This window comes from Zalophus californianus, chromosome 2, assembly GCF_009762305.2.
Source record: "Zalophus californianus isolate mZalCal1 chromosome 2, mZalCal1.pri.v2, whole genome shotgun sequence".
NCBI classification, from domain to species: Eukaryota; Metazoa; Chordata; class Mammalia; order Carnivora; family Otariidae; genus Zalophus; species Zalophus californianus.
Genome location: NC_045596.1, coordinates 50,010,939 through 50,025,926, shown reverse-complemented (window position 1 = coordinate 50,025,926; position 14,988 = coordinate 50,010,939). Strand labels below are relative to the sequence as shown.

The following is a 14,988-nucleotide window of genomic DNA, read 5'->3' as shown; positions in this document are numbered from 1 at the left end:
AATCAACTAAAATACGACCTTGGACTTGTATGAATGAACACATAGCATTTTGGTCATTTTGTTGTTTTCTTTTGTTTCTCCACATATAAAAAAATTCTATAAAGACAGATTTAGTTGTAAAATTATTTGGAAAGAATTTTTCAAATATTTATACATATTTTCAAATGGGAAAAATAGAGATATATATTTATATGGGATCAAAACCATAACAGATAAAATGTAAGAGTGGGAGTTCACATGGTGCCCATTCTGCATCCTACAATCAGCAACAAGACATCTTTAACTGATTGAGATTCCTCAGTTTAAAATTATTTCATAATTGTTTTCTCAATATCTTCAATTGGGTGGCAATGTGGTAAATTAAAATAAGAATTTAAACACATTTAGGCCATATTTATAATGGAGTTTGAAGTGACATAAGTTTTCTTTACATACAGAGATAAATCCTTACTTGGCATGTAGAAGGCATTAGCCAAAATTTATCTGCTGCTTTTCTTCAAAGAGAAAAATAATGATGTCCTCGCAAAGAGTAAACATGAGGATAAGGTGAAAGGATTCATTGTTTGCTTAACAAGTTGCTCACAAATTTGGATTATTTAGGAGATATCTTTCAGGGCTGAGCATTTATATTCAACAATTAAAAGCTAACTGTGAATTGTTATAATGTACTTGACAATATCCATATAATAGAAATAAGTTTAAGAGTTTGCAAAAGGAACCTGATCATTGGTAATATAAAGTAGTTTTTTACCTTTCATTGCATATAACGAAAACTGTAGTATTAGTGGTTAAAAAAATGTATTAGTTATCTTTCTTTACTGAACATATCTAATCTAGTAAAAAAGACTGAGGAGTGAGTCAGTGAACATTTCACTGACATAAGACACAATTAACTAAATTTCCCAGTAATAAGATTCATTTATTGAAAATTTTAATGCTGGACAGAGCCATCTCTTTGTAAACATCATCCCAGCTCTTCTCTACAGGAATCCCTCTGCCATAGTTCATTAAGCTGGAAAATTTTCATTCACATCTACATTTTATATCTATATATTTATATGTCTAAGTATTTTTTTCACAAAAGGAAATTGCCCAGATAAGGAATGTTTCTTCATACAACCTAGATTTTTTAATACATATTTATTTTAGCCATTTAGGAAAAGAGAAATAAAAGAATCTCACATGATAAGTGATATAAAGTACCATTTTTTGCGATAAAATGCTGATGTTTTATAGAGTTGAATATGAAATTTTAGGAATGGGGCATTGGGACACCACACAGTTCACCACCTGGTTTATTATCCTATGTCATTAGAGATACTCCTGCAAAAACTTTGAGAAAAACAGCAATGACTACAATTCTTTGATCACTGATTTCACATCCTTTCAATAATTCAATAACTTTTTCCATTAGCAAACAATACTTCCTTGAGCCCTTACTCCACATAAATATCCTCTCACTGTAAAATTAGGGACCTATGTCCTGGTCCCAGATCCAAATTAAAAGTGCCAGACACTGGCAAGCTGGGTCACCTGTTAATTATCATAGAGGCCTTAGTGGGTCCTTTGCATAAACCAGCAGAGAATATCCATGTGTCTTTTCCCCTTTGTTTTCAGGAGCCTGGCTCTTAAGGGAAACAGAAAAGAACATTCAAAACCCTCTATCGGCAGTGTAACAATACTACTGTGGGGTCAGTAGTAATATACAAAGCACTAGTAGGGGCGCCTGGGTGGCTCAGTCGTTAGGCGTCTGCCTTCGGCTCAGGACATGATTTCAGGGTCCTGGGATCGAGCCCCGCATCGGGCTCCCCGCCCCGCATCGGGCTCCCCGCCCCGCATCGGGCTCCCCGCCCCGCATCGGGCTCCCCGCCCCGCATCCGGCTCCCCGCTCCGCGGGAAGCCCGCTTCTCCCTCTCCCTCTGCCCCTGCTTGTGTTCCCTCTCTCTCTGCGTCTCTCTCTGCCAAATAAATAAATACAATCTTAAAAAAAAAAAAGCACTAGTAAATGGTGAAAATATAAACATGATAGTAATTATAGAGGACGTAGAAAAATAAAAGGCCAGGACTCTGAGGGTGGCTTTCAATTTTCCAGTGAAGGAAGAAAAACATCATTTCTTCTGCAAGAAGTGTGGAAACAGAAACAATTTGGAATGTGCCTCTATCTTGCTTCTCAGATCTGCGCTTCCATTAAAGGATAATATTTAGATCATTAAGCTGGCTTTTGTAAAATCCAAAGGTCTTACTAGGAACTTTTACGTACTTAACCATTCCCTGGGCATGGAAGACCAGCAAGACCTGTCAAGTGCAGGGGAGGCCATCTCCTTCTCTTACTGCAGCAGCGCTTGTACCTCAGGCCTGCTTCGCATTCATCCCCATAGCATTTTGCAAAGCCTGTTTATGAAAGAGAGCACTATAGGACTGCCAGATTTCGGCCTCACGGATTTATTAACTGACCTCTATACAATGGTTAATACGTTCACCACTAGTGAGGACACAGTGAATAATTACCGTCCTATAAATTATCAGAAAAGTCATTTTCAATATGAAAGTAATAATCTTTTATTAAAGTCCACACAGACCCGTTCTCTCTTACTAGTAGATAGTGCACTCACAGAAGTTATAAAGCAGTGTCTGGAATACTCTTTCAGGGTGGTGAATATTATTGAAATTTGGGAAAGGATCAAAGCAAGCTCAATTTTATAGGGTTAATTTTTTTTCTTAAGTTTCATTGACACACAGCTGAAAGAACATCAGCAGATCATGCAACAAAATGACCAAAATATTAATTATAAGTTGACTCTAATAAATGGTACATTTTATTTAAAAAATGCATTAAGCCTAAAGAGGGAACATATCAAACTCTGATTTTAACTTAATTGTCTTAGTTGATACTACAAACATAATAATATATTACTGAAAGAAAACACTACCTAAATTAACTTGAATCACTTTATTGACATTGTATACTTCACTCTTAACCAAAAGAAAAATAACATTATTAGAAAATGTTCATATAATAATGTTGCTCTAGCTTGCTTTCTGCCATTTAAGCAAATAACAGTTTATTATTTACACTTTAAAAATTATATTTTATGTGAAAATAGTTATATCTTTAAAAATATTTGCTTTATATAGAATTTTCCAACAGTTCGAAGTCTAAATTTAAAACTTTTATGCTGAAAAATTTTCCCCTAGATTAATATGTTTGGTAGTTAGATATTCACAGCATAGACTTTTATCTTTCTGTCTCTTGACTTACCTTTAACATATCATTAATATTACCTTATTTTTCCTTCTTTGGTTATATAAAGAAATGAGATATGTAAAATAAATTTGTATTTTCCAATTCAGCATTATAAAAATTACCTGCCAAATTATAAAAAATTAAAAATATTCTCAATTCCTAAATCACCATGAATATTATGATCTACAACTCTGTTCATTATGTGGCCCCACTGTGACAAGATGAACTTTTAATGGCAATACTGTCGTTCACATCATCATGGTACACCTTGAACCATACAGAGCAGTTCTTTTCTTGCCAAAGTGACATTTTAATCGTTTTCATTTTTGTGATTCATCTTATCGTGAGTTCTTTGGATTTTTTAGGCATTTGGACACTTGAAAAAGCAATTTCCTTCTGTAAGAACATAAGCACTATATTTTTTTCCAAATGAAATTAGAGTTTATGGGTATCTATTTTCTCTTTCCTTTTTTCACAATAAGTCAGTCTTTTTCTTTCTTTCTTTCTTTCTTTCTTTCTTTCTTTCTTTCTTTCTTTCTTTCTTTCTTTCGGACAAAATCCTCAGAGAAGCCACCAATAATTGCATCATATTCTAGTTCACTAAATTAATGACTTTATGTGAAAATACTTTCTCCTATTTATGTATCTTCCTACATATTTCTTTGTATAAATGGCACTTTATGTGTAAGTATAATATGCATGAATGGTAATAGTTATACTTTAATTTTACCCACTCTGTTAATCAGGAATTCATCAGAGAAATAGAACCAATACCATATATACCTTTATATATCTATCTATCCATTCATCTATCTAAAGAGATTTATTATAACGAATTGGTTCACACAATTATGGAGGATAAATCCCACAATCTGTTGTCTGCAACCTGGAGACCCAGGAAAGCTGGTGATATAGTTCCAGTCCAAGTCAGAAGGCCTGAGAACCAGGAGAGACAATAGTTAAAATTTCAGTCCAAGACAGAAGAACTTGAGATGCAAGGGAGAGGATGATAAAATTCCCAGTCCAAGGACAGGAAAAGACTGATGTTCCATCCCAACGGTCAAGCAAAGAGCAAATTCTCATTTCCTATGCCTTGTTGTTATTGTTTTTATTGTTGTTGTTGTTCTACTCATGCCCTCAATGGACATGATGATGCCCACTCACACTGGGGAAGGCAGTCTACTTTATTCAGTCTACTGATTCAAATGCTAATCTCATCTAGAAATACCCTCACAGACACACCCAGACGTAATGTATAACTAAATATCTGGGCACCCTGTGTTCCAGTCAGAATGACACATAAAATTATCACATCCACATATTTTTGTTCTATTTGACTCTTTTCTCCTTTAGTATTGGTAAAAATATATTTACCTTATAAAACTATGTCAAAACAAACCCTTCATAATTATTTTCTCTCCAAACATGTGTTTCAACTCCTTCCATTACACTTTTTATGTTTTCATATTAGAATTCAATAATCAAGTATAAGAATTCAAAAGTAATGCAAAGTATATTAGTAAAATTATGATAAGTTATATAATCGGTATATCAAGCAAGTTTATGTCACATCATAAAACCTAACTAGGGCGCCTGGGTGGCTCAGTTGGTTAAGTGACTGCCTTCGGCTCAGGTCATGATCCTGGAGTCCCGGGATCGAGTCCCACATCGGGCTCCCTGCTCAGCAGGGAGTCTGCTTCTCCCTCTGACCCTCTTCCCTCTCATGCTATCTCTCATTCTCTCTCTCTCAAATAAATAAATAAAACCTAACTATAATCCTCTTAAATAGATGAATTATATCCGTTTATTATTTCAGTTAAATATGTTTCTAAGTGTTCTAGACTCCACACCTGTAACGCCAATATTGAACATGTATTTCCTAATAAAATTAGGGTTACAAAGAAGCAAACATCAAAAAACAATAACCTCTTCTCACACCAGGTAATACTGAAACTCTACTTCCTTCTAAGATAATTTCCTTTTTCAAAAGTAGGAAATTTAGTATATCAATTATTCATTGAATTTTCATCAAAATTCATATGCTCTTTGGTTAACTAAGGAAAAAATATAATTAGATAAAAGTGGACTTTGATCTATTTCTCACTTTTAAGATTTTTTTGCTGCTTGAGGATAAACCACCACACTGTGTTGTTTCTTGTTGTTGTTGTTGTTATTTTGTTTGTTTTTCGGCATGGGTACAAAAAAGTTACTCTGGTAAGACAATAGTTATTGATTAGAATTAACTTCTAATAATCAGTATTTCTTTAGAAATATTTAATGTAAATTATATTTGCAACCACTGACTTTATTTTTAAGATAGTTTCATTCCTTGATTGTTCTGTGACATTAAAGGGCTCAATTCTCTGTGAAGTTTAACTGACTATATATCATTCACACACATAGATTTGCATCTTATAAATAGATGTCGTTTCATAGAAAACATAAGCAAAAAAATGTTAAACTAGAACTAAGACGTTATTTCTCGACTACTAATTAAGAATTGTTAAAGGCTTGGTCATGTTTCTGCAGCACAGATTTTTATAAATTAAAAGAAAACTTAGACAAGATCTATATCTGTTTCCTTCATTATACTGGATAAGAAATGACAGAACGATTAATGCCTGGGCTTTGCTTCCAGTAAGAAGATATAAAAAAAAATAATGATTCAGTAGTATGAGTGATCCATTTTCAGCCTAAAATCCAAGTAGTACGTTAATGCTTCATATTCAAGGGGATTTCAGGTGTTTTGCCTTTGATTCCAAAAAGAAAACTGTTATTCCTATGGCTAGAAGGAAGAAACTAGTATAGAAAAACAAATATAACTAAGGATATAGGATCAAAAGTCTAAAGTGTTTGATGCTATCGCAGAGCAAGAATATTCTGTCCCCTTCAAGATCCTTCTAGTTGGACTAAGAGTGAAACTGTATATAAAGTTTATATATATGTTTATATATATAAATAAAATTTAATAGTATAGATATGGGGAATCCATACAGACATGAAAATTCCAAAGACAGTCAGGCAAAATTAAGTATATATGCCATCCTAAACTAAGGAGATAGGAGTAGCGTCCTGGGACTTAAAAAGGAAGGAATGTAATACTTAGGAAGATAAAAAAGATTAAATGTTTGGTAAACAAATGTTTGCTGGGCCACTCAGAAACAATGAGACATAGAGGACTTGGATCAAACAAGTCTTGCTTTGTTCCTCCCTGTCTACCACGTCTGGTTTATATGATAATTTAGTTATCTATGGTGAAAGCTCTCTTTCTGGAGTAGTTCCTCTATATAAATTCTTTTTGGGTAGTTGAGGAGGAGGTAAAGAGATTTTCCTGAATCTGCTGGTTTTTGTTGCTGTTTAACTCAAAATAGTCATTATTGATGTAGGAAAGATGTTAAGGTTCAGATCTGATGGCCAAGAAAGAATTCTTGAGACATCTTCAGTGCAAAGAGGTGGTCTTATTAAAGCAAAGGGACAGGGTGTTATTAAACCACAGGGAGAAAGAGCTGCCCTGGGGTCATAAGGAGTGGGGCCCATTATATACTTCCTTTCTTTTTTTTAAATTAATATATAATGTATTATTTGTTTCAGGGGTACAGGTCCGTGATTCATCAGTCTCACACAATTCACAATGCTCACCATAGCACATATCCTCCCCAATGTCCATCACCCAGGGGCCAGGGATAGCATAAGATTCCCAGGTTTTTTGGAAACAAGGTTTCCAGGATCCTGAGGGGGCTAGCTATTGTTAGGAAAAGGTCATTTATTACTATTAGTAAAAATCCAGTCATGAGACTTTTCAGATGTATATCAGTGGGTCATATGCTTGGAGGATGACTGCCAATGTGTATTTTGGGGGTTAGAGATAAAGGAAGTTTCCAAAAGAATTTTTATATGTTAAAGCAGACTTATAGATCCTAGGGGTCAGGCCTAAGATTTCCCTTTGCCCTGAGCAAAGTATTAACATCCAGGCAGCTGTGTTCCTAGAGGAATGGCACGCTGCCTGTTTCAAGGACTTGTCAGTGGGCTGTAAGTAGTAAGGAAATTTAATAATTTTTCTTCTCTCTTTGTTTCCCACATCAATTATACCAAAGTGGCTTATCTAAGGGGCCTGTCTTTAGCCCTTAGAATGGCACTGATGCTCCCACAGATTAACATATTTGGTAATACTGACATTCACCAAACTGAATCAAGCATAAACCTGTGCACAGCATATGGGGCAGGGTAGACACAAGAGGCCCTATTAGAGGGAACTATGTGGAAGTGCATCAAGAGTGAGATAACTGCCTATAGCTAGCAATTGACTATATCAATTCAGAAGGACTGGTCATAATTAAAAGATATTCAGCAAAAATATGGAAAATCTTGACCAAATCAGAATAAAATTTATTTCCTTCATTTATCAAAAATTGTAAGTTGACTATCAAAATACAGTAAATAAAATGATTTCATGTATTTTGTATATTTATTCTTATAATATATAATAAAATATGCATGTTTTATTTTAAATATGCATAGAATGTGATTGATTATTCTCCATAAATCTGTTTATCTATAAAAGAACTGAATTTTAAAAAAATCTTTACAAGTATTATATTTTTTTAAGTTTTTATTTAAATTCCAGTTAGTTAACATATAGTGTAATACTAGTTTCAGGTATACAATATGCTGATTCAGCACTTCTTACAATACCCGGTGCTCATCACAGTAATTGCACTCCTTAATCCCCATCACCTATTTAAACCATTCCCCCACCTACCTTTCCCCTGGCAATCATTAGTTTGTTCTGTATAGTTAAGAGTCTGTTTCTTGGTTTGCCTCTCTCTCTCTTTTTTCCCCCTTTGCTTGTTTATTTTGTTTCTTAAATTCCACATAGGAGTGAAATCATATGGTATTTGTCTTTCTCTGACTGACTTATTTTGCTTAGCATAATACTCTCTAGCTCCATCCACATAGTTGAAAGCGTCAAGATTTCATTCTTTTTTATGGCTGAGTAATATTCCATTATATATCACATTTTACTCCATTCATCAGTCAATGGACACTTGGGCTGTTTCCATAATTTGACTATTGTAGATAATGTGGCAATAAACATTACAAGTATTTAATATATAGATCTTTGAGTTAAAATGGGGTTACATTCAATAAACCCATCATAACTTTAAAATACATTAAGTTGAAAATGCATTTAATACACATCAAATGTCATAGCTCAGCTTAGCCTAACTTAAATGTGCACAGAACACTTACATTAGCAAATAGATGGGCAAAATTATCTAATACAAAGCCTATTTATAACAAAATGTTGAATATCTCATGTAATGTATTGAATACTGTACTGAAAGTGAAAAACAGAATGGTTGTAGGAACAAATAATGAAGCTGGCATCCATGTTGTTACTTCAGATGCAAGAATGCACACTAGAAGTCTTATTGCCCTCAGGCATGCCTGGACAAGCCAAGGAACCTGTAGGAATGCAAACCCACTAGCTTACAAGTAGTTAATCAGCATTACCTTAAAGATATAATCACAAGATATACCTAATGAAATCTCTAACATAAAGAATAAAGGAAAGTCCATGGACTTTCAGATTCCAAGTCTTTTGAGATGGAAAGGACTTCTGGGGGACCAGATGAAGCAGCACAGAGCATGCTAGCATGACCTACTGGACCTTCAATCAACAGCATCTACCTTCTCAGGAGATAACTGCCCCAATTCTGCCCTTAAAAACCTGCACTTGCAAGCCATCAGGGAAGTTAGAACTTTAGAGCATTAACTCCCCATTCTCATGGGTGGTGCCACACCAATAGATATCCTGTCTTTCTTCACTGCAAAAGCTCACTGCCAGTTTGTATTGACTTGCCATGCATTAGGTGGACAAACTCTCATTTGGTTTAGTTACAAGAATGGCTGTAAGTATACTGGTTGTTCACCCTCAGATCATGTGGCTGACTGGGAGGTGAGCTTGCTGCCCCTGCCCAGTATCATGACAGAGTATTGGGCACCTGGGGGGTTCAGTCACTTAAGCATCCAACTTGATTTTGGCTCAGGTCATGATTTTTTTTTTTTTCAGGTCATGATCTTAAGGTCTTGAGATCGAGCCCCACATTAAGCTCTGTGCTCAGCATGGAGTCTGCTTGAGATTTTCTCCCTCTGTGCCTCCTTCAGCTCAAGCTCTCTCACTCTCTCTCTCTGAAAATAAATTTAAAGTCTTTTTTAAAAAATGAGAGAGTATTGTACCACATATTTTTAGCCCAGAAAAAGAGCAAAGTTCAAAATTCAAAGTACAGTTTCTATTTAATGTGAATTGCTTTCATACCATTGTTAAACCAAAAAATCATAAGTGGAAACATCATTAAGTTGGGAACTCTCTGTATAGGCAATTATGTTAAATTTATTATGCGTTTTTAAATCAAGTGAGCCAAAAGAAATAAGCGCACCACTTACAAAATTCTGTCACCACAAGACTTAAGTCTGTTTGGGTCCCTTATGATGTGGGGAAACAAAGGCAAAAAGAAAAAAAAATTAAATTCCCTTACTACTTACAGCCCATTGACAAGTCCTTTAAACAGGCAAAGTGACTTTCCTCTGGGAGCTCAACTGCCTCAATGTTGACACTTTGCTAAGAGCAAAAGACAATCTTAGCCCAACCCCCCAGGATCTGTTAAGTCTACTTTAACATATAAAAATTTATTTGGAAACTTCCTTTATCTCTAACCCCCAAGATACATATTGGCAACTATCCTGGCCCACTGATATACATCTGAAGTCTCATAACTGAGTTTTTATTAAGCAGTAATAAATGACATTCTCCTAACAATAGCTAGCGCCCTCAGAATACTGGAAACCTTGTTTCCAAAATACGTTGGAGATTTGTGCTGTCCCTAACCCCCTCCCAACTTGAAAGTATATAATTCTCACCCATCACAACCCCGGTGCAGCTCTTTCTGCTCACAGGTCCTGTCTCTTTGTTTTAATAAAACCACCTTTTTACACCAAAGACATCTCAAGAATTCTTTTTTGGCTGTCAGCTCCAAACCCCAACATTTCCTACATCACCTTGGAGTGCCTACTTACACAATATCACTGATTTAGGTTAAAAAACAACACTGCGCAAGTAATAAGTGAAAGAGAAAATGTGGTACAGACACTGATAAAAAAAAAGTATAATTGTACTCAAGCCTAATTATTTCTTTCTCTGCCCCCCAAAGTAATTGTATTTTTTTCTTTCTTCCTACTTAGTCTCTCCAAATTGATCTTACTAGTGACACCACATTACACAAAACTGTCTATGAAAAGGAGAAACAATTTAAGAAATATGCCTTGTATGGTTGTGAATTAGCTACTTTTAAGTAACTATTGACAAAGTCACCTGGTACAAACTGACGAAATGAATTGTGTTATGTGATAAAAAACAAGTAATTCACTTACAGTTCTTTGCCCATAATACATGATGTCTTGGTAATCAGCATTTCTGAAGCCTTCCTGAAAGGAAATAATATTATATCAAGAAAAAGATCAGATGCATATCTAGCATTTAATGATAGAGTCATTGTACTTCTCCCAAATAAGTTTTTTTTCCCCTTGCCGTAGGAAAGAAAATCAAGCCCAATGTTTATCTCTAATAGTCAACTTCTTATATAAATTCTCATTTGCAATAAGCTCCTACTCAGGCAAAGTGAAGTTAAAATCTTTTAATCACCTTTGCTCTCCTTTCCTGGCAAAGGGACTAGGGAACAGAATTTGCAACCCCCCCCATATGTTTTGTGTTTTTTGGCATAAGTATTATTATTAATTTTTAAAGGTTGTATTTATTTATTTGTCAGAGATAGAGAAAAAGAGAGCACACAAGCAGGGGGAGCAGCAGGCAGAGGGAGAGGCAGGCTCCCCGCTGAGCAAGGAGCCTGATGTGAGACTCAATCCCAGGATCCTGGGATCATGACCTGAGTCAAAGGCAGACACTTAACTGACTGAGCTACCCAGGCATCCCAGAATAAGTATTATTTAGGCTGATTATTTTTAAGAAGTAGCAGACTTGGGAGAAGCTCTGAAAGTGAAATTGAAGTTATCCTTTTGTAAGAGACATTCACATGTATCAGGGAAATCTCCATTTGTAAGGGTCTCCTCTCCACGAAGAAGAGAAGGATGACTCTAAATTTCTCAAAACTCTTTATCAATGGAGAAGTCAAGGACTTAAATCTACATAACAACCTTACCTTTATTGTCTGTGCCTTTCCTGGTAACCCACTATGACCAGTCTTTTCTTTCCCCCCAACATCTTTTGTCTTTAGCTAAAGATGTTATTTAGGGTGGTGGCTTGGGCCATTTCAGGAAATTACTGTTTTCCTGAGCATCACCAATTTATATAAGAGATATGCATGGTATTAATCTTCTGTTTGTTTTTTCTTCTGTTAATCTTTTATTACAAGGTGATGTCTTAACCAAGAACCTAGAAGAATTGAGGGAAAATTATTTTTCCTCCGCCATAGGCTATACAAAAGCTATGTTTGGACCTCCTGCGGTTTTATGAAAAGCATTCTCTTTATGTACAATTTAAGGAGTCATTGAAATGTAAAACTATCATGAAATTTTTAACAGTTGCTTTTGTGCTATCATGGCCACTATTAAACTTATTAAATAGAAATTATTTAAAATAAAGAGTAATTATTAGATAAATTAGAAAACGATGGGATGCAAGTTTGTAAAAAAGTCTAGGAAGAAATTTTAGAAGAAGTTTGAGGATACATGTTTGACGTTATTATAAATATAAGTGTAGGGAAAATTAAGGAAGTAAAATAAATTATAAAGTAATGAAACATGAAAATGATATTTCACAGGCATTGCATATCTCCACAACAAAAGGGTCATCAAACTGATTTGGAGTACTTTGAAGAAATGATAAGCACCTTCTGGTGAGATAAGATGGATTGTAGAACAGGAGGTAAAAAAGATGGCCCAGAAGAGAATAAACACTATGCAAATAAACATAAACATTATTCAAGGTGTTAGAGAAAAATTAAATTTAGGGAGGATGTTATATCAAAATTATCATCTATTATGTACTATTTACCATAGCAAACTTTAGTGATTAACTGTGGGGAAAAAAAAAAAAAAAAGAAAGCAAGCAAGCTCACTATTTATTGTCCAGTGAGAGGAGAGAGCAAATAGACACAGAAATAGTAATGCTCAGAAACTAATACTGTCTATAAAGTAAAGGAAATTGATTCTCTGAGATTATATTAAAAAGGAAGTTATTTAGATTAGAAAATCATGGAAAGTTTTTCTCATGAAATTGACTTTTAAGCCAAAACCTCATAGTGAGTATGAATTAGCTAGGCAAAAGAATTTGAAGCACAGAGTAGAGGGAGTCAAATATTGGAGAGATATGCTTCCAGGGAAAAGAGATGAAATTATAAAGGCCTAAAAGAATTTCCCAGACCCTAATTGAAAGCCAAGGTGGCTGGATGAGTAAGAATGGGTGGTAATAAGAGTGGAGATAAAGCTAGAAGGATATCATGGGAACAAGGTCAAAGATTTTTAATTTTATCCTGAATGTAATGCAAAATCCAGTGAAAAAGTTTAATTAGAGAAATGGCATCATGTGATTTATATTTTATAATTATTTCGACTGCTATAAGCAGATTAGATTGGTTAGGAAAAATATTAGAAGAGAATTATTATAGAAGGTAAGGCAAAATGACTAAGAAAAGTTGGTGGAGTGAGGATAGAAATAAATTGTTAAAAATTTGAGATATTATTTATGAAACAAAATTGGCAGGATAGGTGTTCAAATATATGAAATGGTTGTTCTGTTTTCTTCTGTGAGCAGCTGGGAGATGGTGGTGTTATTTATTGAGAAACGGTTATTATTATTTATTAAAGACTGGAGGTTTTTGAATATATCAATTGTTTTGAGATGAAGACATTCTGAACACAAAGGATTCAGGAGGAGCTTTTTGCCTCCCCTTGAACTACCTGAAAGAATTTAAATAGTGTCTGTTCCAGCAAGAGAGCTATCACTAGAGATAACTACAAAGGGTATGTGCCTGGTGTTATAAGCTGGAAGGATCTCAGCAGGGACTGTTCAAATTCCTGTGTCCCATTGTCTCTGCATGGCAAGGCAAATATTTGTTTACTAAACATTTGATCTTCCCATCTTCCTGTGAATTATCTTCCTCCCCAATGAAGTCTCAAATACCTACCCCCTTCTTCTTAGATCAGAATGGCATATAAGCCTCAATCGCCTGTCTTTGTGGTTCTCACATAAGTAATTAAATTTGTTTTTTCTCATCTTTATCTGCCTTGGGTCAATTTAATTAATAAATAAGCCAAATGAATCTAGAAAGGTACAGAAATTTTTTTCCTCCCCTACCCAGAGTTAAGACAATTAATTTTGGTCATGTTAGGACTGAATGCTTATGACATTCAAATGTAGGTATATAGTAGATTGTTGCTTTTGCATCCCCAAACTCAAAAGTGAAACAAGGACTAGTGATATATTTTTGAGAAAGGTCAATATACAAATGATTTCTAACATCATGGGACTATATAAGCTAGGCAAAGTGATTGTATATAGCATGAAGGGGATAAAAGCACAATATAAAGACCTGCAGTTGTATAAAAGAAAAATCACAAGAAAAGAAGAAATAGAAGAAAACATAATGAAGATAGGAAAAACAGAGCCGAAGAACATATCGGGAAATTGAATTAAAGACTATTTTAACACAAAAAATTGGTCAAATTTATCAAATATATCAGACATTGCCAAGAAGTCAAGTAAGACAAAGAATGAGAAATGCCCATGCATTTGACAACATGGAAGAATTATTGGTAACTTCAGCAAGACCAGAGGACAAATAGAGTCGGAGTAAATAGAACTTGTTATATTTTTTTATGAAGAGAGGGAGCAAAATAACATCCCTGAATTACCTCATAAGCACAAATGAATTATATAACTTTGTGTATGTAAAGGATGTCAAGGTATTAAATATCTTTTTTTAAAGACTTTATTTATTTATTTTAGAGAGAGAGCAAGTGTGGGGAGGAGCAGAGGGAGAGGGAGAAGCAGATTCCATGCTCAACACAGGGCTTGATCTCACAACGCTGAGATCATGACCTGGGTGAAATAAAGAGTCAGATGCTTAACCGACTGAGCCACACAGGTGCCCTTAAATATCTTAATAAATCAATTGCAATTAGAATCTACTTGGTTTACTTTTCCTAAATTTGTATGCCTGTCATATTTTAAAAATTCAATCTATTTTTCATTCTACAAATTGCCATATAACTGTCCTGGAAAAACGCAACTATCTGTATTCCAGTAATCATAGATGGAAAAAAAAATAAGGATAATATGAATTTACTAAATACTGATTTCAAAAAATAAGCATAATGAAAGTCAATAAATATTTGAACTAAAATATTTTAGACAATTTGAAGCCCACCCCTAATTTAAGAGATAAGGAAATTAAGCCACCAAAGGAACAGCTCTTTATCAGTCCAGGATATTGAAACATATAAAATTACCCATCTAGTCTCATAAAATAAGATGTTCTGAGTTCAATAAATATTAATTATAACGTTACTCAGAAATAAAACTTCTTCTTCTACAAACAAACATGAAAAATGACATCTAAAACAATTCTTAAACTGCTGATTTCAAAATTGATCTACCACAGGGAGCAAGTATCCATTTGTCTATTGGACTATAAAAAAATACATATTTTTCACATTTCAGAGAAACT

At 34.5% G+C, this 14,988-nt stretch overlaps 1 protein-coding gene across 1 annotated transcript in view; it reads right to left on the bottom strand.

Moving 5' to 3' along the window:
• The window catches only part of ADGRL3 (adhesion G protein-coupled receptor L3), a 1,229,798-nt gene that overhangs the window by 61,561 nt on the left and 1,153,249 nt on the right, over window positions 1–14,988 (bottom strand). Inside the window, exon 25 of the mRNA XM_035726124.1 lies at window positions 10,676–10,729. Coding sequence (XP_035582017.1) covers window positions 10,710–10,729 — 20 coding nt within the window. The 3' untranslated portion in view covers window positions 10,676–10,709. The remainder of the gene's footprint in view (window positions 1–10,675; window positions 10,730–14,988) is intronic.